This window comes from Geotrypetes seraphini, chromosome 9, assembly GCF_902459505.1.
Source record: "Geotrypetes seraphini chromosome 9, aGeoSer1.1, whole genome shotgun sequence".
Lineage (NCBI taxonomy): Eukaryota > Metazoa > Chordata > Amphibia > Gymnophiona > Dermophiidae > Geotrypetes > Geotrypetes seraphini.
The window spans coordinates 36334636-36358724 of NC_047092.1; the positions used below are offsets into that span (position 1 = coordinate 36334636).

The 24089-nt window shown below is 40.6% G+C and overlaps 1 protein-coding gene across 6 annotated transcripts in view; it reads left to right on the top strand.

Annotated features, from left to right (window-relative positions):
* KIF21A (kinesin family member 21A) overlaps positions 1-24089 on the top strand; it is a 230741-nt gene that overhangs the window by 78410 nt on the left and 128242 nt on the right. For all 6 annotated transcript variants that reach the window (XM_033959317.1, XM_033959319.1, XM_033959321.1 and 3 more), the window contains exons 6-11: positions 1479-1643; positions 12376-12491; positions 15395-15590; positions 16080-16269; positions 17005-17068; positions 17957-18160. In XM_033959317.1, the coding sequence (XP_033815208.1) occupies positions 1479-1643; positions 12376-12491; positions 15395-15590; positions 16080-16269; positions 17005-17068; positions 17957-18160 (935 nt within the window). The remainder of the gene's footprint in view (positions 1-1478; positions 1644-12375; positions 12492-15394; positions 15591-16079; positions 16270-17004; positions 17069-17956; positions 18161-24089) is intronic.

The following is a 24089-nucleotide window of genomic DNA, read 5'->3' on the forward strand; positions in this document are numbered from 1 at the left end:
ATGCACGAATACAGGATGTCCAGGGCGGTACTTGGAGAGACCTCCCAGGAAAGAGACTTGGGAGTTCTGATCAACAAGTCGATGAAGCCGTCTGAACAATGTGCTGCGGCAGCAAAAAGGGCAAACAGAATGCTAGGAATGTTTAAGAAGAGGATTGCGAACAGATCAGAGAGGGTTATCATGCCACTATACTGGGCCATGGTGCGCCCTCACCTGGAGTATTGCGTCCAGCACTGGTTACTATACACGAAGAAGGACACGGTACTACTCGAAAGGGTCCAGAGAAGAGCGACTAAAATGGTTAAGGGGCTGGAGGAGTTGCCGTACAGTGAGAGATTGGAGAAACTGGGCCTCTTCTCCCTTGAAAAGAGGAGACTGAGAGGGGACATGATCAAAACGTTCAAGATACTGAAGGGAATAGACTTAGTAGATAAAGACAGACTGTTCACCCTCTCCAAGGTAGGGAGAACGAGAGGGCACGCTCTAAAGTTGAAAGGGGATAGATTCCGTACAAACATAAGGAAGTTCTTCACCCAGAGAGTGGTGGAAAACTGGAAAGCTCTTCCGGAGTCTGTTATAGGGGAAAACACTCTCCAGGGTTCAAGACAAAGTTGGATAATTTCCTGCTAAACTGGAATGTATGCAGGTGAGGCTGGACTCATTTAGAGTACTGGTCTTTGACCTGAGGGCCGCCATGTGAGCTGAGCAGGATGGACCACTGGTCTGACCCAGCAGCGGCAATTCTTATGTTCAAGCTCGCATATAAAATGCCACCAACATGCCCCCCCCCTTTCAGTTTTGGACGCACAGCAGCAAGGACGCCTCGCAAGATGTCCAGTAAGACTGTTTCGAAAACAGCACTTGGACATCCTGGCGATTAGGACGTCCAAGTGCTGATTTATGCCATTTTTTAGACATCTTAGTGTTTTGAAATGCCCCTCATACTCAAGAAAATATTCCATGCATCCAAACTCTAGGTCAGAACTGAATTGCTGAAATTGATGTTCCTAATTCAGAAATTCAGACACTAAAGGTGGGTGAATGATGTATTAATATTCCTTCCTCAGAAGAATAATTGCATGCTTAAAGGTTTAAGTTCATTGACATTACATTGTGAATGGTATTGATGATGTGACCTAAAATGTGACCTAAAATCATCATTTTCTTTCTACAGTGAGAAATGAGTCAGAGTAAAGTAGATATTTTAGATAATTTCCTTATTTTTATAACCTCCTCTGTAATTGAGCCTGTTAGAAAGTTGTGGTGAAATAACTTCCATGTGCTAAATCTCTCTTTTCTGATTGAAAAACAGTAACCACTGGTTTTATAGTATTTTTTGCATTGTGGAAGCATTTACTCTTTTTTTTTTAAACATATATTAGGAAAAACTGTAATCCTTATTAATTTTTCATTTGCATTCAGGGGTGTGTGTTTGTGCGCATGTGCATTATGGCTTGTCTCATTTGTTTGTGTTGCAGGAGGATGAGACAGATAATAGAATAATAACAGAATCTCAGATGAATGAATTTGAAACCCTTACTGCCAAGTTCCATTTTGTTGACCTGGCAGGATCTGAAAGATTAAAACGCACTGGAGCAACTGGAGAAAGAGCTAAAGAAGGCATTTCTATCAACTGTGGTCTAGTAAGATTAAATGCATATTTCTTCAGACTGCTTGTAACCTCTCTTCTTATTTATTAATTTTCTAAAGTGGAAATACTTGATGCACAGAACTTATGGCTTTAGTCTGACAGCTAACAAAAAGCCACAATCCTTCTGACCTTCTAAAATGAGCGCCATAATATTCTTAGGTCCTTACTAGCATCATCTTTCAGGGACCAGGCCAGCAAACTGAAGGGTTGACCTTAGAGCTGCATTTGGCAGTCAGTAATGCCAGCAGTTCTTCCTAAATATAGTTAAAATAGAAATATCTCCTAGAAATAAATTATTTATAACTGCTGTAATTCTCATACTGTGTTTGCACACACAGCACTTTGTAGCAGAGTAAAGTATCCTATAAGCGTTAGTAAATGGTTTCTCAAGCGATATCAGAAGCAATGCATTTAATTTTTAGCATTGGAAAAATTTCAGAGTCCATTCTAATCCTATTGAGAACTAATGCCTAGATTCTCAAAACTTTAATGCAGTCGCTAAACTGGTTTCCAGACGGTTTAGCTTGCGGGCATTTTAGTGGCAGATTATCAAAATGGCTTATCTCGGTCTTTATCGAGCTTTCTAGCAGTCTCCGACACTGCCATGCAGATGGGCTCTTCAATAATGAAATGAGCATCTGGTGGATTCTTAAGCAACGGGAGAGATGCCCAATGTCTCCTGCCATCAACTGATACCCCCCTCCCCTGGCAGCGGAAGAGCTGCCCAGTGTCTCCCATCGCCAACAAACACTCCCCAACTCCCCTTGGCAGCAGGAGAGATGCCCAATCTCTCCCGCCCAACTGACATACCCTGCCCCGCAGCGGGAGAGATGCCCACGACCTGCCGCCACGCATCCCCTCCCCATGACTCTGATGACCTCCATCCTCTCCCCCTTACCTTATTTTCAAATGGATGGCAGGAGGGATGCCTACTTCCTCTGGCCTTCTGGCCCACCTCTTCAAAATGGCAGGCCTTCCCTTCCCCTATGCATCCTGGTATGCACCAGGGAGGGACCTGAGGCTCTGATTGGCTCAGGTTGTTTAAGGCCCTCCTATAGGTGGGGCCTTATGCATCTGAGTCAATCAGAGCCTGGACTCTCGCTGTCACCATTCACATGCCCATTATTAACATATACATATTCATTTAATATATGTAATTGTTAACACTAGGACCCCTGAGGAAGGAGTGTTTCTTCGAAAGACGGACTGTCGGGTTCCAGCTCACCAACCTTTTTGGATACAAACTGTTTTATGCTTATATCTATGTTTATTTATTAAAGACTTGGCGTCTTGTACACAATCCCTGCAGTTTTTTCTTTTGTTTTTCTATTTAATAAAGACACACAAGCCTCTGTATGTTTTTTCATACAATATTAACACAGATCCTGCAGAAATTGAATACATTGAAGGCATGGACATTTTCATTTGCTTGCATGTTTAAATGTTAGTATATAAATACTTGGGTACATGCATGTTGTATAAAGTACGCTTATAGTGCTGTGGAATAAAACTGTGTAGAGGGAAGTAAATCTAATACATGAAAACAATCGACCTTCCCACTACTACAATTTTTTTTTTAAACTTCTTTATTCATTTTTAAAACTACAATTGTGCACAAAAGATAATATAGTTACATAGATTAATTTTATAGCACAATACACTTTTAAAGATAATAAGAAGACTTATTTTCCCCATCCAATTAAACAACAAAATCTTAAAAATATAAATAAACAATTTAACCATATTATCTAATCCAGTGGTTCCCAACCCTGTCCTGGAGGAACACCAGGCCAATTGGGTTTTCAGGCTAGCCCTAATGAATATGCATGAAGCAAATTTGCATGCCTATCACTTCCATCATATGCAAATCTCTCTCATGCATATTCATTAGGGCTAGCCTGAAAACCCGATTGGCCTGGTGTTCCTCCAGGACAGGGTTGGGAATCACTGATCTAATCAATCCCAGAGCTTATCCCCCACCCCCCTCCCCAGGATGTGTACATTTCCTTATCAATATAAAAATAATCAATCCTTACAATATTTAGTTAATGGTTCCCAAACATCCACAAATTTTTTATAATATCCCTTCTGAATGTCAATGTACCTTTCCAATTTAAAGACATAACATAGGGATTCCCACCAAAATGAATAGTTTAATCTATCCCAATTTTTCCAATTTTTTAAGATAAAGGTGCATAGCAACCCCCGTCATTATAAGCAAAAATTTATTTTTTGCTGAAATTTGACTTTTTGCTCTCATAAATGTTCCAAATAAGATAGTATCATATGTTAATCCTTTACATGCAGAAACTTTTATATTGTTACTACCCACACATGCCCATGTCACATAAAAGTAGGTGCATGTTTCTATGTGTGTGAGGTGGTGCAGCTTTATAACAGGCCATTTTCTGTGTGTAAGATGTATTTTAAATATGGAAAACATTTAGTAAAATCACCCACTTGTTGGTCTGTTCTGCAGACCTGGTTGATAAGTCAGTTGGGTGAAGGTGCTCTTTCTATTCACTAAACTGAGGCAGGGCATATAGGTCTTGAAAGCTAATTATATGCTTATCAAGTTATATTCTAGATCGGTGTTCTTTAATCAAGGCTCAGGGGCCAGTGACAACCCTTGGAGACCTCTGGGGTGGCCTTTATCATTCTGACTTTTTTCTGTTACTCTCTACTTCAGTTCATAACAAAGGGGGATGTGAATAAGGGGATGAGTCATGCTTCAAGAACAAGGCATTTCTTAGTAGGTGAAGAGAATGCTTTTGGAAATGCCCACCTACTTGAGGATACACTCAGTAAAAGTTTAAAGGTGGGCTGATGAAATGGATGTCGTACTAGTCAGCAGTGGGAAGATATTTGGCAACTCTCCTACAGTTCATTTGGATCCAAAGTGGCCCTGACTTAAAAATTAGTTAAGATCGTTGTTCTAGGTGATGGACCAGTTTTACTGAACTGTTTATTTTTACTTGTGGGTTACATAGTAGATGACGGCAGATAAAGACCCGAATGGTCCATCCAGTCTGCCCAACCTGATTCAATTTAAAAAAATTTTTTTTTTTTTTTTTCTTCTTAGCTATTTCTGGGCGAGAATCCAAAGCTTTACCCGGTACTGTGCTTGGGTTCCAACTGCCGAAATCTCTGTTAAGACTTACTCCAGCCCATCTACACCCTCCCAGCCATTGAAGCCCTCCCCTGCCCATCCTCCTCCAAACGGCCATACACAGACACAGACCGTACAAGTCTGCCCAGTAACTGGCCTAGTTCAATCTTTAATATTATTTTCTGATTCTAAATCTTCTGTGTTCATCCCACACTTCTTTGAACTCAGTCACAGTTTTACTCTCCACCACCTCTCTCGGGAGCGCATTCCAGGCATCCACCACCCTCTCCGTAAAGTAGAATTTCCTAACATTGCCCCTGAATCTACCACCCCTCAACCTCAAATTATGTCCTCTGGTTTTACCATTTTCCTTTCTCTGGAAAAGATTTTGTTCTACGTTAATACCCTTTAAGTATTTGAACGTCTGAATCATATCTCCCCTGTCTCTCCTTTCCTCTAGGGTATACATATTCAGGGCTTCCAGTCTCTCCTCATATGTCTTCTGGTGCAAGCCTCCTATCATTTTCGTCGCCCTCCTCTGGACCGCCTCAAGTCTTCTTACGTCTTTCGCCAGATACGGTCTCCAAAACTGAACACAATACTCCAAGTGGGGCCTCACCAATGACCTGTACAGGGGCATCAACACCTTCTTTCTTCTACTGACTACGCCTCTCTTTATACAGCCCAGAATCCTTCTGGCAGCAGCCACTGCCTTGTCACACTGTTTTTTCGCCTTTAGATCTTCGGACACTATCACCCCAAGGTCCCTCTCCCCGTCCGTGCATATCAGCTTCTCTCCTCCCAGCATATACGGTTCCTTCCTATTATTAATCCCCAAATGCATTACTCTGCATTTCTTTGCATTGAATTTTAGTTGCCAGGCATTAGACCATTCCTCTAACTTTTGCAGATCCTTTTTCATATTTTCCACTCCCTCTTCGGTGTCTACTCTGTTACAAATCTTGGTATCATCTGCAAAAAGGCACACTTTTCCTTCTAACCCTTCAGCAATGTCACTTACATACATATTGAACAGGATTGGCCCCAGCACCGAACCCTGAGGGACTCCACTAGTCACCTTTCCTTCCTTCGAGCGACTTCCATTAACCACCACCCTCTGGCGTCTGTCCGACAGCCAGTTTCTGACCCAGTTCACCACTTTGGGTCCTAACTTCAGCCCTTCAAGTTTGTTCAACAGCCTCCTATGAGGAACTGTATCAAAGGCTTTGCTGAAATCCAAATAAATTACATCTAGCATATGTCCTCGATCCAGCTCTCTGGTCACCCAATCAAAAAATTCAATCAGGTTCGTTTGGCACGATTTACCTTTTGTAAAGCCATGTTGCCTCGGATCCTGTAACCCATTAGATTCAAGGAAATACACTATCCTTTCTTTCAGCAACACTTCCATTATTTTTCCAACAACTGAAGTGAGGCTCACCGGCCTGTAGTTTCCTGCTTCATCCCTGTGACCACTTTTATGAATAGGGACCACATCCGCTCTCCTCCAATCCCCAGGAATCACTCCCGTCTCCAGAGATTTGTTGAACAAGTCTTTAATAGGACTCGCCAGAACCTCTCTGAGTTCCCTTAGTATCCTGGGATGGATCCCGTCTGGTCCCATCGCTTTGTCCACCTTCAGTTTTTCAAGTTGCTCATAAACACCCTCCTCCGTGAACGGCGCAGAATCTACTCCATTTTCTCGTGTAACTTTGCCGGACAATCTCGGTCCTTCTCCAGGATTTTCTTCTGTGAACACATTACATTACATTACATTACATAAGTGATTTCTATTCCGCTTGTGCCTTGCGGTTCTAAGCGGATTACATGTTAGAAGACTGGACATTTCCAGTAGCATTGCAGTACATATAAACAAGAATGCGTTAAGTTACAATTGTTGTTCTGGACTTTTCCAGGATAAATTGGTAGTAGATAGTAGATAGTGATAGGTTGTTTAGACGAATAGAGATAATATTGTCCGGATTCTGTTGTTTAGACGAGTAGAGATAATACTGTTCGGATTTGGGTGTTGCTGGTGGTGGTGTTTGGGTAGTCATGAGAGCATTATCTTAAACTTTTGTGAGGTTATGATGATGGGAAGTGTTTTTTGAAGAGATGAGTTTTGATTTCTTTTCGGAATGCTTTAATGTCTATTGATTTGGTCAGTAGATTGGTGATGGTAGTATCGATCTTTGCTGCCTGTGTCGCTAAAAGGCTGTCATATAGTTTCTTTCGTCGTGTTCCTTTGAGAGGGGGGTGAGTGAATAGGCTCTGGGTTCTCCTTGATCTGTGTGAGAGGTTACGGTGTAGTCTGTTGTTTAGGTAGCTGGGTGCTGTTCCATGTATTACCTTGTATAGTAGACAGTAGAATTTGAACTGAGATCTTGCTTTTATTGGTAGCCAGTGTGAGTCTAAGTATGCTTTGGTGATGTGGTCGTATTTGCCCAGTGAGTAGATGATTCTGAGGGCCGTGTTCTGAACTGTCTGCAGTTGTTTTATCATGTAATTTGGGCATGGTAGGTATAGGCTGTTACAGTAGTCTACAATACTCAGTACTAGGGATTGTACTAATATCTTGTATTGATCTTTGTTGAAGAATTTTCTTATTTTTCTTAGGTTACGTATTGTGAAGAATGCTCTTTGGATGATTTTGTGGATTTGAGACTGCATTGTGCAATTTCTGTCTAGTAGGATTCCCAGGATTTTGAGTGTGCTTTGCATTGGGTACTTGATTGTGTTTACTTCTAGTTCTGTGAGAGAAGGTTTTTTTTCCCTTTCCAGTAGTAGGAATTTAGTTTTCTCCGAGTTCAGTTTTAGTTTATGACTTGACATCCATTTTTCTACCGTTTCCATTATCATTTTCAGGTAGTTTGTGGATAAGGGGTCTTGAATATTAAAGGGGAGGAGGATAGTTATATCATCTGCGTAGCTGAATGATACTGTGTTTAGGGCGTCTAGGGTTATGCCTAGGGATGCTATGAAGAGGTTAAATAATATGGGTGATAATGGTGATCCTTGTGGTACTCCACATGGGTTTGACCATGGGTCGGATATGTGCTCTTTTGATTTGACTTTGTATGTTCGTGTTTTGAGGAAGCTTTGGAACCATTTGTGAACATTACCTGAAATTCCTATTGCGTCTAATATCTGGAGTAGTGTGTGATGGTCAACTAGGTCGAATGCCGCAGAGAGATCGAGTTGAATGAGAAGCAGCTTGTTTCCTTTGCTGAGGTGTTGTCGGGCAATGTCTAATAGTGATACCAATAGAGTTTCTGTGCTGTGGTTGGATCTGAATCCAGATTGTGATGGATGTAGTATGTGATGGTCTTCAAGGTAGTTGGAGAGGTGTTGTGCGACAAGGCCTTCTGTTATTTTAATGTATAGAGGGATTGAAGCGATTGGTCTATAGTTTGCAGGATTATCTATAGGACCTTTGGGATCTTTTAGGATAGGTGTAATTATGATTTCTCCTAATTCCGGTGGGAAATGACCTTCACTTAGTGTTGTTTGAAGCCATAGTGTGAGGCAAGCTTTAAATTTGGTGGAAGCTGTTGCTAGTAAGTATGAGGGACAGTTGTTCAAGTCACATGAGGATTTGCTGTATTTTTTGTAAAGCCTGTTCAAGTCTGACCATTGTATCTTTGGGAAGTTTGTCCATATCCTGTCTGCTGTGATTGCTTCATCTGTTTTGGGATTAATTCGTATTTCTTCTATGTTGATTCTTGAATTGTTGAATGTGGATCTGGTTGTGATGATTTTGCGTTTGAAGTGATCCGCTAATTGGGTGGCTGTGGGTGTTTGGTTTCCTTGGGTGGCGAGAAATGGTTTGGTATCGGTGAGATTTCTTAAGATGTCAAAAAGTATTCTTGTGTCTGGTTTTTCTGTGCTGATGAGTTTGGAGTAGTAGTTTTTTCGTTTTTCCTTCAGTTTGGTATTGTATTGTTTGATTAGGATTTTCCATTCATCTTTGATGTTGTTGTGTTTTTGTTTTTTCCATGACCTTTCTAATTGTCTGCATTTTCTTTTTAGTTGTAGAAGTTCGTTGTCGAACCATTTATTAGATGGTCTGTCTATTTTGTTTTTGTTTTTTATTGGAGCAAGTTCGTTTAGTGTGGATTCACTGAGGGTCCTCCAGCTGTTTATGAATTCTTTGGGGTTGTTGGGGTCGATTTCGGGGTCGACTGTGTTCCAGAATGTGTGAGGTTCTATTTTCGGTCTGAATTTGATGAGTGTTTTCTTTGGGGTGGGTTTGTTGTTATTTTGAGCCCAATTGATAGTGAATGAATATTTGAAATGGTCTGACCATAGAGTAGGGTGCCAGGACCCGTTTGAGATGTAGATGTTTTGTGTGTTTTGATTTGGAGATGAGTAAGCTGCTATATCAAGTTGATGACCTTTTTCGTGTGTGGGTTCTGGGTTGAGAACAGAACAGAAGTATTTGTTTAGCACATTTGCTTTCTCCTCATCACTCTCCACATATTTGTTCCCAGCATCTTTTAGCCTAGCAATTCCATTTTTTATCTTCCTCCTTTCACTAATATATCAGAAAAAATTTTTATCTCCCTTTTTTACATTTTTAGCCATTTGTTCTTCCGCCTGTGCCTTCGCCAAACGTATCTCTCTCTTGGCTTCTTTCAGTTTCACTCTGTAGTCCTTTCTGCTCTCCTCTTCTTGGGTTTTTTTATATTTCATGAACGCCAACTCTTTCGCCTTTATTTTCTCAGCCACTAGGTTGGAGAACCATATCGGCTTCCTTTTTCTTTTGTTTTTATTGATTTTCTTCACATAAAGGTCCGTAGCCATTTTTATCGCTCCTTTCAGCTTAGACCACTGTCTTTCCACTTCTCTTATGTCCTTCCATCCTAACAGCTCTTTCTTCAGGTACTTTCCCATTGCATTAAAGTCCGTACGTTTGAAATCTAGGACTTTAAGTATCGTGCGGCCGCTCTCCACTTTAGCCGTTATATCAAACCAAACCGTTTGATGATCGCTACTACCCAGGGTTATAGATAGAATTACTAGATTGCAGTGCCACCTAGAGGGAAGTTATAAAAATGATATACAGTTTTCTTAGGATTGCTTGATTGAGATTTATTAACCGCTTTATGAAGATATTCATCCAAGGCAGTCTACAGCAGGTACAGATAGGGAAAAATGCTCAAGAACCTGAATGTAAACCACTTAGGCTATAAGTGATATATAAATACTATAAATTAATAAATTAAACATAAAACTTACAATTTTGTTAACAGTGTAACAATAGTAAAAAGACCAAATATAAATAGTATGAATGAGGTAGAGTTAAAATCAGTGAATTGAAACTTAATAAAAGTACCAAGAAACAGTTTCAAAAATATACTTATTAAACACTGACACTCAAATAAGAGAGATATAATACATACTAAAAGGGAGACATAATACTTATGAAGCATCTAATAAGCAAAAATCAGAACATTCAAATAACATAGATATGACTCTAATGCGTTTTTATAATACAGCTTATCCTATAGCTGAGGTGTCAAATGTAAATATTAGATGGGGATAAGATGTGTGGTACAGAGTGCTTTGGGATAAACAGATGGGAGGCTAAACTCAAGGCAAGTTGTTTATACAGTTGAACAAGATATGAGGAACTGATGGTTAGTATGTATGGCAAATTATTCCTCGTCAGAATGAGTATGAGTAAAATAAAGATTTGATGATTTGACCTTGTTTAGAAATACTTAACTGTCCAACCTATAAGCGTGTAAAAATTTACTTCATGTTTGATGATAATGAAGTGTGATCTTCCTTGGTTAGCACTAATCTAAGGTAACTCCTGACACTTTCAGAAACCTAGGTAAGGGAATGTTTGTACCCATTAAAACTGAGAAGTCCTGGCGAAACTGAGTCATCTTATTACCTATCCATAATAAGTTAGCTTTCTAAGGATTAAGTTTCATCCGATGGGCATTCATCCAAGTGCCTACGTGGGATAAGCACTATGTCAATAATTCATAAGTAGCAGCCAGCATAGACTGCAGAGAATTAATAAAATATTAGCTCACAAATAAAAAGGGAAACCTATCTTCTGCAAATAGTCTCTGAAAGAATAAGAAAGGTGATAAAGGGGAGCCTTGAGGGGTGCCAAAAGTAGGCTTCCAAGGCTTGGACAAGTCTGTGCCCTATTTTGCACTGAAATGTTGGCTAATCAAAAATCCATTAATCAAGTTTAAATACCAAGCTCAATATACCAGTAGTTCATGTTATTACAGCTTGGTTTTCTTTGTCCAGTAATATAGGAGAGGAAGTAAAATAATAATAATAAAAAAAGAGTGATGCCATGAGTGTTTCTGTACCATACAGGCTCTAAAAGCCCAATTAAGATGAATGCTATAAATCATGGGCATTCAAATAATCCAACTAGAGGCTTCCATAGACTTGATAAACTTTGCTAGTATGCAAAGGCTAAATATTAGGCCAAGCAAGTGAATTCTGCTTCATTTATTTTAACACCAATTACATTTTGCTAAATTGTAGTATGAGAATTATGGGCTTGATGGACCTTTGGTCTGTCCCAGTATGGCAATTCTTATATTCTTATTTTTATGTTCTTCTATCATTGTGAACAACTATTAAGAAGTGGTGTTTTACAACTTACTTGTGCTATTTTAGCATAGGCTTCAGTTTATGCAATGAGACCTAGTTATTAATACCTGAGGTTAACAGAAACGTACTAGAAGATGGCAGATAAAGATTTCTGGTGCAAATTGCATCTAATCTGCCCAAAAATATAAACTTATAGCACAAGGTATGATCCGATACTAAATATTGACACTTAAAAGTACCGTAGATGCCATTTTCAGGGCACAGACCTTGTTCTCTAACTACTGGACACAAACCATTGGCCTTGTTCTCCAACTACTGAAGCTGCACTCTGGTCCGCAATATAACATGTCTTAACAGTAGCCCATATTGATAATTTCCCACCTTAGTGTTCAGCAAAACTAGAAACTTGGGTAAACATTATTTTGTGTTTGAGATGTATGTAAACAAAGCATGTTCTTGGAAATTCATTATACACTGGTTATATCAGTTGCATTTTCAACATATACATACATACCCTATATTGTAACACTGTGAATGTAAACTGTAACACGTTCTGAGCTCTTTGGAGAGGATGAGATCTAAATCTAGATAAATAAATATGAATGTATAAACTTTGCAGAATAGAAAGAGCTGTTTCTTTAATTTTTGGTTTAACTAAATTAATAATTTCATGTCAAATAATTTATGCTTTACAGTTTATTCGTTTTAATATACCACTTTTCATTGAATAATAGCAATGTATTTTATAATGATCAGTAAAAACACAAACAGAATTGAAAGGAGCTATAAAAATTGAATAGGAAAGTAGAACACTGAAAAGGATGGGACCTGAGGTTGGGGGAGGACAAAAGGAAAAGATAAATAATAAATTAGAATGAACTTAAGTTGGAAAGAATTAGTGTGAACATGCTTTCCAGAATGTTACTTTGACTAATCTGTGTGCGACTTACCTGATTTTAATCTGATGGTTTTGATCCCTATCAATTTTATTCCTTGGATGTTTTTTGTTTGTGTGTTTTCATTATAGTTGGCACTGGGCAATGTAATAAGTGCATTAGGAGATAAGAGCAAGAAGGTCACTCACGTTCCTTACAGAGATTCAAAGCTAACAAGGTTACTTCAGGATTCTCTTGGGGGAAACAGGTAAGAAAGTATTTCTATATCTTTACTGAAAGGTTAGTGGAAGAGTGGATTGGTGATAAAGGCAAAAATGGTAACAGTGGGTTCAAGCTGGGACCTGTAGCATGGCACCAGACTACTAACATAGTAACTGACAACAGATAAAGACCTAAATGGTCCATCCAGTCTAACCTATAATTGCATGCATTACAATTTCATGATTAAATTAAAATGTATTTTTTCTTTGTTATTTCTGGTCCAGACAGCTGAGCAGCAGGGAAAGCTTCGGGGAGTCCTGCAGCTTAGTTGATCGGTGATTCCCCTGCCACTGAGTGGGCAGGGAGAGCAGAGGCTGCAAAGGACTTTTTTAATGGGTGCAGCTATTGTATGTGTGTGTGTTGGGTGCCTCACACAACACGCACACAACAGCTACTGGCCCCAATTTCTTAGAAATGGGGTGGGGGGGGGAGAGAGGACATTCCTGTTCGTGTATCACAAGGAAAGCTCATTAGAATATTAGAATAAAGAATATTAGAATATAGAATATTAGAATAAAGCTCCTTTTAATACATTTGAATAGGGTTCTTGGTGGCTGCTATGAGATTCTCCGTAGCATCCACGGAGAACCCTTTTGTGCCTCAGGTGGAGAGCTTTCCGTGCAGTAAGACTTTTAACGAGTTTTACTGCCATGGACAGCTTTTGAACATTGGAGTCTAAATGGATTATTACTGACTTGGAGCATCTGAATACTTTCTGTACTTCCTTGAACCAAATTTACTACTAGAATTTTTTTTTTTTAATTGAAGTTTTCAAAATTTTTCAGCTTAACAAAATGGATAGGCAATGCATATAAGCAAACAAACAAAAAAAAACTAATGTTAAATACAGCAGAGTAATAATTTCTGGCCCTCAAGCATGAGAGAAAAGGTAGTCCCAATCACCAACATCCAAGCTTTTAATTCAGAGGCAACAGACTGAGGTGGGTCACTACGGCCAAGGCCCTACCAATATTTTGTCCTACTATCAGCAACCAGGGAGATGAGAGCAGAAACAGAGCTTGGATTGTTTGGCCCTTCCAAAGAAACAGTGTAAATCAGAGGTAGTTGTTAGGTTTATCCATTGATTGGATTTATCTTCTTTTGCAGAAGGAGGGTGAATATTTTTATTTATTTTTTATTTTTATAGATCGCTTTTGAGGATTTCAACTAAGAACTGTACAATTTAAGCTTTGTTACTGCTGCTGTTCTGGGTAAGGGGGGTCATGGATTTGATTTCTGGTGCAATGGGTACAACAGTAGTCTTGAACGCTTGAGTTATATCCTTCTTAAATCGTGAGATTGCAGAAGGCATTCACGATCTTTTTTTTTTTTTTTTTTTTACTCCACCTCCTTCTCCAGTGGGCTATTCTGTAGCTCTTCAGTCTTTCCTTGTGCTAGCAAGATGGAAGGTGTCTTTCTGATCTGCTATGAGATCACTTTGTTATTTTCAACTAAGAGCTGTATGTTTTAAACCTTGTTACTTCTGGGTAAGGGAGTCATGAATTTGATATACTGCCTTTCTGTGGTATGACCATTGCTGGATTTGATTTCTGGTGCAATGGGTACAACAGTAGTCTTGAACGCTTGAGTTATATCCTTCTTAAATCGTGAGATTGCAGAAGGCATTCACGATCTTTTTTTTTTTTTTTTTACTCCACCTCCTTCTCCAGTGGGCTATTCTGTAGCTCTTCAGTCTTTCCTTGTGCTAGCAAGATGGAAGGTGTCTTTCTGATCTGCTATGAGATCACTTTGTTATTTTCAACTAAGAGCTGTATGTTTTAAACCTTGTTACTTCTGGGTAAGGGAGTCATGAATTTGATATACCGCCTTTCTGTGGTATGACCATTGCTGTTTACATTTATTGTATATAAACAGGTTCTCTGTCCCTAGTGGGCTCACAGTCTAAGGTGGGTTTTTGTGGGGTTTTTTGTTCCTGTGGCAGTGGAGGGTTAGGTAACTTACCCAGAGTCACAGAGAGCTGCAGTCTCTCCTTATATGCCTCCCCGAGAATTCTGTTCCTCAGATGTTCATTTATTTATTTAGCCCGTCCTCCCAAAGGAGCTCAGAACGGGTTACAAGATTATATTCACAGTATTAGTAAGACAAACTTTAGTGGGAAAAACAAACTTGGTGTACATAGAGGTATAAATTTCAGCTTTTACATATAATCATAACATACAGATTTGGAGATATAGACAGTTGCTTTTATCTGTATCCTTCTTCTCCAGTGCCAATTCCAGACTTTGTTTCTTTCATCTCTCTGCCCCGTATTCCTTGAATAAACTAAGTAAGTGCATTACGCCCCTTCCCTTCCCTTGTTAAAAGTAGGCTGAAAACCTACTAATTTGAGATAACCTTCAACTCATAACCCTGCTCACCACCCTAGCCAGTAGTTTAACCATCCTTGCTAACTGTAACCCCTACCTGACATCCTGTTTGTCTTGATTGATTAGATTGTAAGCTCATTCTAGCAGGGACTTTCTTCACTGTGACTCTCTACAGCGCTGCATATGTCTAGAAATAATAGTAGTAGGAAACAAGTCCAGTTTCTCAGCTCACTGTACTAACCATTAGGATACCCCTCTACTCCCCCTCATCTCCCTCCCCCCCAGTCATTCTGACATATGGATACCGAGGGCTCCTTTTACAAGGGTGCGCTAGTTTTTTTAGCGCACGCACCGGATTAGTGCGTGCTATAGTATGCGCTACCTGAAAAACTACCGCCTGCTCAAGAGAAGGCGGTAGCAGCTAGCATGCACGGCAATTGAGCGTGTGCTATTCCACGCGTTAAGGCCCTAACGCACATTTGTAAAAGGAGCCCCTAGTTTGTTGCATACCCTGTTAGGTGATTTTTGTTAATTAAGCTGTTCTGTTTTTTGTAATTTGCAGTCAGACATTTATGATAGCCTGTGTTAGCCCATCTGATAGAGACTTCATGGAAACATTAAACACGCTCAAGTATGCCAACCGGGCGCGTAATATCAAGAACAAGGTGATGGTGAACCAAGATAAGACCAGTCAGCAAATCAATGCCTTGCGTAGTGAGATTGCACGGCTACAGATGGAACTCATGGAGTATAAAACAGTGAGTCAAATATTATGTTAATGTGTTTTCTGTACTATACAACTGTTATTTATTGTTGTGTTTACCTTTGAAAACTAATAAAATACTTTTGAACATTAAAAAAAAATGTTGTTTTATTGTATCGTTCGCTTGCGTTTTCTAGCATTCTGTATTTCAGAACTGAAGAACAGAACATAGCTTTCGAAAACAAGTGAAGAAATGTATTTATTTAGTTAAATATAAAAGCTTTATATTAATTTTTGTTAACCTTTATTTAGGCAGTCATTTACACAATAAACTTAATTTTGAATTTTAAAAGCCATGCTATTCAATCAGCATATTGCATATGTGAAATGTCTGATCAGCTTGCGTTTGTACATGTAATATATTCTGACTACAAATGATTGAATTAGTTGCTTGTACAGTTTTTGAGCATTGGCTTGCTTAGTAAAATACTAAACATGCCCCTTTAAGGCAGATCAAATATATAAAAGTCTGATTTTGCTTTAGGGGAAGAGAATTATTGATGAAGAAGGTGTTGAGAGCATCAATGATATGTTCCATGAAAATGCCATGCTGCAGACGGAAAACAACAATCTACGTGTTAGAATTAAAGCCATGCAAGAGACTGTTGATGCATTGAGAATTCGAATAACCCAGTTAATGAGTGACCAGGCCAACCAGATCCTTGCTAGGGCAGGTACTGTTCTTTCTAGAAGCAGTGCTTTAGTGCACAATCTTTCAATCAGCATGCCTCAGCTATACCCCAAGGGTTCCATGGCGTTGCTTTTTTTTTTTTTTTTTATCCCTAGAACAGTTGTTCCTTTCTGGTTCCATGTGACTTTTGTTGAAAGATACCTAAATTCCTGTGGTGGTCTTTCAGGACTGTGAAGATAGCACAGGAATTCAAACATAATGCCGCTCAAGTTGCGGAGAACCTCAGAGTGCCAGGTTATAACTGTTATGAAGGCAGGACTAACAGCTTCCATTGGAAGAAAGTGAGTGAGCAATGATACATTGGAGAAATGGGGGATGTGGGTTGGTTACTTGAATGAAGTGTAGGCAAGCTGTTTGTGCTGATTGGGAGATGAGAGAGACTGGGGAGAAAATGAGAAAGAAATTAGACAGTGGGCACTGAAGGAGGATGGTTGAGTCCAGGAAGCTTTATGGAGTGCTTTGTTCTGAAGATTACTTTCCCACTGGGGGACTTCCCCCTCCTCCAGAAGTTTCTTAGGGCAGTCCTCTACCTCTTAAAGATGTCTTTGTGTAAAAAAAAGTTGAAACAACTGGTGATCTTGTAGCTTCTTTTGAATATTGACCCAGTAGTTAATACCTGAAACATCTTATAATTTTATATTTTCATGTAGTTCCTTCTCTTATATTTTTGCTTTGATTATTTTTGTTTCTTTTTTGTATTTTTTTGTGGTTTTCTTAGGAGATGGAAATGAAGAAATTAGCAACATGATTCATAATTATATCAAGGAAATTGAAGATCTCAGGTATTGTGTATCAGCTTTTCAGTTTGTTTTAGTTTTCTGGATTTTCTAATCTGATAATATTTTGAAGTTCCTTGGTAATGGGGGTTCTTCACTATGAAGTACTTAATAATATCTCAAGAGACCTATAACTACCTCTGCATAACATCTTGATAGTTTTTTTTCAATGACAATAGCATTTTGGGAACATATAAATAGGAAAAAGTGTCAATCATAAATTATCTGTGATATTTGATCACTGAGGTATCAGATGTCCTCTCTTATCCAACTTACCATTGGATTGCTCTGTACAAAATGAGACTTTATATTTCTGGTAATTCATGATGAAGGTGAAATGTATTGGTTACTGGAAGAAGATTGGAGAGAGAAGGATCTTGTATTTGATGGAGGGTGGGGAGATTGGGAATTGGGAAGTATTTATTTTTTAGGGCATTAGCTCCTTTAGGAGGTTAACAGAATTACTTTGCATGCATTTACATATTTTAAATCTCCTCCTTTATTGAATCTTTTAAAAAGAAAACGTGTGTGAAGCTATTTAGCATTCATCATTTGGCCAAAAGTATGCGTTATTTCCTTAAAAATGAACACCTGTAATTGGGGAGAAAAAAACCTAATTATACCACAAGAGAGGTTCACTTGCTAACTTGTAATGCAAATTAAATGCAAAATTTACTTGTATGTTATTATCATGAGCTGTTAAATGCAAGCCAAACGATGTAAATTAATGGCCAAAATTTAAAATACTTTAGTAAGTTGACATCTTGGTTGCTAAATAACATAATTTATTTCATATTTCTTCAGTCTTTCTCGCAAACAAAATTTTTGTAGTACACTAAGGAAACTTTATTCTGCTGAAGCAGAACTTCAAATGTTATGCCCTTTTGTTATCAGAGCTAAATTGTTAGAAAGTGAAGCTGTGAATGAGAATCTGCGACGTAATCTGGCAAGAGCTTCAACAAGGTCTCCATACTTTGGTGCATCTTCTCCTTTTTCTGCTTCCATGCTGTCTGCTGAGAAAGAAACAACAGATATTATAGACCTGGCCAAGAAAGACCTCAAAAAGCTGAAAAAGAAAGAAAAGAAGAAGAAGAAAAGGTAAATGATATCAAATTCATATACTCTTTTTAATGTTCAAGTTTGTTAAAGAGAATCTTGAAAAGACAATGGTATAGCATATTGTGAGATTAATCTTGCTGCTAGAGCTATTCTGAATGTAATCATGAAAGGATCTGAGGCAGTTGCAACTTTCTGCATGTACTATATGCAGGTTTGTGCTTGTATAAAGTGCATGCATACCTTGCAACTCTACCCAAATTATACTTCTAGCAGGGCCTATTCACAATATATTTTATAGTATAGGTGCTCTTTTCATTCATGCTTTTATGCACATATCACCATTTGATTTATAACAGCCATTTTCTACATGTATAGAAAAGTCTTTGAAAAATTACTCCATAATAGCTATAGAAAGTGTGTATACCCTCTTGAACATTTGGGAAGGAGGTATAGATTTTCTATAGTCACTATCTGAATCAAGCCACTTCAGCTGGACACTCGTATCTTTTCTCTAACAGATCTTATAAGAGAGGAGGTGACCTTGCCATAATTTACAAATCCACAATCTCACTCCAACCTCTTTCTTTATCTACAGTCCCATTGCTTGAATTCCTAACTGTGTGCTTAAAACTCTCATTTATGATTGACCTTGTGCTCTTTTATCTTCCTCCTTCTGTTACCTTTCAAACCTTTCTCTACCTTCAGACTTCTGTAGCTCACATTAATATTTTATCACCCAAGAAAAAGATCTGGGTGTCATCGTGGACAGTATAATGAAATCTTCCGCCCAATGTAAAGTGACGGCCAAAAAAGCAAACAAGATGCTAGGAGTTATTAAAAAAGGGATGGTTAACAAGACTAAGAATGTTATAATGCCCCTGTATTGCTCCATGGTGTGACCTCATTTAGAGTATTGTATTCATTTCTAGTCTCCTTATTTCAAGAAAGATATAGCGGCACTAGAAAAGGTTCAAAGAAGAGTGACCAAGCTGATAAAGGTGATGGAACTCCTCTCGTATGAGGAAAGACTAAAAAGGTTAGGGCTCTTCAGCTTGGAAAAGAGATGGCTGAGTGGAGTAGAATGGGAACAAGTGGATCAATTTTTCACTCCATCAAAAATTACAAAGACTAGAGGACACTTAATGAAGTTACAGGGAAATAGTTTTAAAACCAATAGGAGCAAATATTTTTTTCATTCAGAGAATAGTTAAGCTCTGGAACGCATTGCCAGAGGTTGTGGTGAGCAGATAGTGTAGCTGGTTTTAAGAAAGGTTTGGACAATTTCATGGGGGAAAAGTCCATAATCTGTTACTGAGAAAGATGTGGGGGAAGCCACTGCTTGCCCTTTATTGGTAGCATGGAATGTTGCTACTCTTGGGATTTTGGCCAGGTACTAGTGACCTGGATTGGCCACTGTGGGCTTGGACCATTGGTCTGACCCAGTAAGGCTATTCTTATGTTCTTAAGAGAGAGAGCGAGGGGTATCTGAATGAGTGCATTTGTAGCTCAGTAAGAGGAGTTTGAATTGTGTGGTCCCAGGACAGAGCCTTGAGATACACCAATCAATAGTGGGAAGGCTGTGGAGGAGGAACCACCATTGCATACACTGAAGTTGCGATGGGAGAGAGGAAGAAAATTCTCACCCAGTATCCTCTTGGATCTTTCTCCACCACACATAAGGAATAACTCTTCACCTGAAATAGCCAAGTCTGTTCCAACTGAGTTGCAGGTTGATGGAAAGGGCAAAAAGGGGATGCTCTTGAGCTTCAGGTTAAAGTAGAGGTCAGAGTACCCCCTTTTGTCCTCCTCAAATCCTTAGATGCCCCAAAATAGTTGTGTAAGAGAATGTGAGAGACTTCATACACTGTTCCCAATGAATAAGAAGGCAGACACAAATATGTCCAGATGGATGAAGAAGTTATCTGTTCCTAACAATTGTATCATTCTCTGGTGAATCAATCCTCCCTGAAATATGCTAAGAAACCTAGGCCATACCCCTTGATACCAGTGAACACCAGACTTTGGACTATTTGAGAACAAAGCACATAGTATCCTGATAGATTTGCATGGTCCAAGACTTGCATAATGTATTGGAAAGAGCACTGGACTTTTCCAGCCCCCTCTCAGGAAAATTAGGATAGTTCCAATCATTTTTGGTTTAAGGTCAGAAGTGTGAGAAGCATCTTATATGCATGATGATTTTGAAAGCCTGCGTGTGGACGTCAAAAAAAAAAATATAGTCTATGCTTTATATTGGTAGTATGTATTTATAACCTCTCCAGGCAATTTTATAAGTACCTGGGGGAGTTGCTGTACAATGAGAGGCTAGAGAAAATTGGGCCTCTTCTCCCTTGAAAAGAGAAGACTGAGAGGGGACATGATCGAAACATTCAAGATATTGAAGGGAATTGACTTAGTAGAGACAGAGAGATTGTTCACCCTCTCCAAGATGAAGAGAATGAGAGGGCACTCGCTTAAGTTAGAAGGGAAAAGATTCCATACAAACGTAAGGAAGTTCTTCTTCACCCAGAGAGTGGCGGAGGTCTGGAACGCTCTCCCAGAGGCTGTTATAGGGGAAAGCACCCTTCAGGGATTCAAGAGAAGGTTGGATAAGTTCCTACTGGAACAGAACATACACAAGTAAGGCTAGGGCACTGGTCTTTGACCTAAGGGCCACTGCATGAGCAGACTGCTGGGTATGATGGACCACTGGTCTGACCCAGCAGCGGCAACTCTTATGTTCTTATGTACCTAATTTGTGTGCATAAAGGGAGTAATTTTTTTAATGATTTTTTTTAATGTAAAGGCCTTTTTATATGCATAAAAGGTTTCTTATAAAATTACCTCATGGTTTACATATGTAAAATTATGCAGGATCAGATTTAGTCAAAACCTTTAGTCATCTCCAGATAAGTTAAAGCAACGTTTTGATTGGTGGTTGCTACTTTCTCCTGTTTATTCCATTAAGGAATCACAGTAACACTATATATTAAATGTTTTAAAAGTTTTGTATTGCACAGGGCACTTTTTGAAAAAGAAAAAAATGTTGGTGATTAAAAATGATGTTTTGGGGTAAAGCCCATAGTGTACTTCACGGTGCATGTTGTCTGTGGGATATACCTGGGTGAAAACCTAAAACGAAAAGGTTATTCCCCAGAAACTGATATTGTTGAATCAAGTTTGGTTGATTCTAAGTGCCGTGGACAAATTGCAAAAAACTTGGGAGTTGGTCTTTGATGAGGACACAAATTATACAGGATGCCTGGAAGACATGTACTTTTACCCAGCCCTTGTGTAGGTATGTTGAGAGGTAGAGTTTGGGTAAAGCATGTCTGGAGTCACATACACGCTTGCTTTACAAGTGAACATTGCTCCTGATTTCTGTCACTTTGCACCTAGTATTTTATAAAGGCATACAAACATATCTATAAAATAAATTCAAATTGTCATCCATTTGTATTTGACAAACATGACCTATTAAAATATTTTGAAGGTAATATGTGTTCAAAAAAGGCTTATTAAAAAATTGCTGGTTGTACTTTGGTGGAAAAGTCTAAAAAGTACATCTTCAAGCCTAGAACTGGAGAATGGATTTTTTATTTGAACCTTATTTTAAGATTAGTTTCTCCCAAGCTAACTTTTATACAGTACTTGAACAAATGTTCAATAATGTAGTGAACTTCTACATACAATTCTTTGGGCTCCTTTTACTAAGCTGCGATAGCGTTTTTAGCGCAAGCTAAACCCACGCTACGTGGCTAGAACTAACGCCAGCTGGTGTTAGCGTCTAGCGCGTGGAACAATTTAGCACGCGCTAAGTGTGCACTAAAACCGCTAGCACAGCTTAGTAAAAGGAGCCCTTTGTTTCTTTTCTTTTCCTTTTAACTGCCTAGCCCTAGAACCTCTCTTGTTGTGTTTGGTGTTCATTGTGAAGTTCACAAGCTCATGTATCTTTTGTTTTTTTAACCTGCTTATTACTTTTACTATTTATTGTCTGGGTTGTCCTTCATTGGCTTGGTCCCTGCTTTTGAAGGCTACAGCAGCTTAAGGAAAGCACTCAAGAAGAAAGAAGGTTGGACTATTTCCACTTTTGTTGGTTTTCTTTTCCTCTAATTTAACTTTTTAAGAAGAAAAAAACTAGATGCCTTGTTTTGTTGAAAGAAGACATACTAGTGCAGTGAAATCTGTCCATCGTGACCATGGTTAGTCCACAAATTTCTTGTCTTTATGTACAGATAGTCAAGTCATATATTCAGTAAGTGGATCCAAGTACATCTACTATTCCAATGATTCCCAACCCTGACTTGAAGGACCCCCAATCAATTGGGATTCTAGAATATCTGCTGTGAATATTCATGAAATCAATTGTCTTGCAAATTTCATTTTGGGTTTCCCGAAAATGTAACTGACTGGATGACCCAGAACAGACTTGTGAACCTTGTACTAGTTAGTCTTCACAGCCTTTGCCTTGCATCTTCAGGTGGTCCTAAGTACAAGTTTCACTGCAGTAGGTCCGGCAAAGTTTAGAACAGCTGAGTAGAAATTATTAAAATTTTAGGTCTGCTAATTACCGTATTTTCACGCAAATAACACGCACCCGTATAAAACGCGCACACGTGTATAGCGCGCAGAAATCACGATGATAAGCACAAAAACTTTGGTATAACGCGCTCACGATTATACCGCGCATGCTGCCCGACTCTCCCGTTCACCCCCCTGACTTCCGTGCACTGCCCCGCCTCTCCGTGCGCTGTCCCGACTCTCCGTTCACCCCCCCCCTGACTTCCGTGCACTGCCCCGCCTCTCCGTGCGCTGTCCCGACTCTCCGTTCACCCCCCCTGACTTCCGTGCACTGCCCCGCCTCTCCGTGCGCTGTCCCGACTCTCCGTTCACCCCCCCCTGACTTCCGTGCACTGCCCTGACTTTCCGTGCGCTGTCCCGACTCTCCGTTCAGCCCCCTGACTTCCGTGCACTGCCCCGCCTCTCCGTGCGCTGTCCCGACTCTCCGTTCACCCCCCCCCTGACTTCCGTGCACTGCCCCGCCTCTCCGTGCGCTGTCCCGACTCTCCGTTCACCCCCCCCTGACTTCCATGCACTGCCCTGACTTTCCGTGCGCTGTCCCGACTCTCCGTTCACCCCCCCTGACTTCCGTGCACTGCCCTGACTTTCCGTGCGCTGTCCCGACTCTCCATTCACCCCCCTGACTTCCGTGCACTGCCCCGCCTCTCCGTGCGCTGTCCCGACTCTCCGTTCACCCCCCCCCGACGCCCGATTCATCCCCCCCCCCCCCGGCAGGACCATTCGCACCCCCACCCCGAAGGACCGCCGACTCCCCGACAATATCGGGCCAGGAGGGAGCCCAAACCCTCCTGGCCACGGCGACCCCCTACCCCCACCCCGCACTACATTACGGGCAGGAGGGATCCCAGGCCCTCCTGCCCTCGACGCAAACCCCCCTCCCCCCCAACGACCGCCCCCCCCAAGAACCTCCGACCGCCCCCCCAGCCGACCCGCAACCCCCCTGGCGACCCCCACGACGCCCCCACCCCCCTTCCCCGTACCTTTGGTAGTTGGGCCAGAAGGGAGCCCAAACCCTCCTGGCCACGGCGACCCCCTAACCCCACCCCGCACTACATTACGGGCAGGAGGGATCCCAGGCCCTCCTGCCCTCGACGCAAACCCCCCTCCCCCCCAACGACCGCCCCCCCCCCCAACAACCTCCGACCGCCCCCCCAGCCGACCCGCGACCCCCCTGGCGACCCCCACGACCCCCCACCCCCCTTCCCCGTACCTTTGGAAGTTGGCCGGACAGACGGGAGCCAAACCCGCCTGTCCGGCAGGCAGCCAACGAAGGAATGAGGCCGGATTGGCCCATCCGTCCTAAAGCTCCGCCTACTGGTGGGGCCTAAGGCGCGTGGGCCAATCAGAATAGGCCCTGGAGCCTTAGGTCCCACCTGGGGGCGCGGCC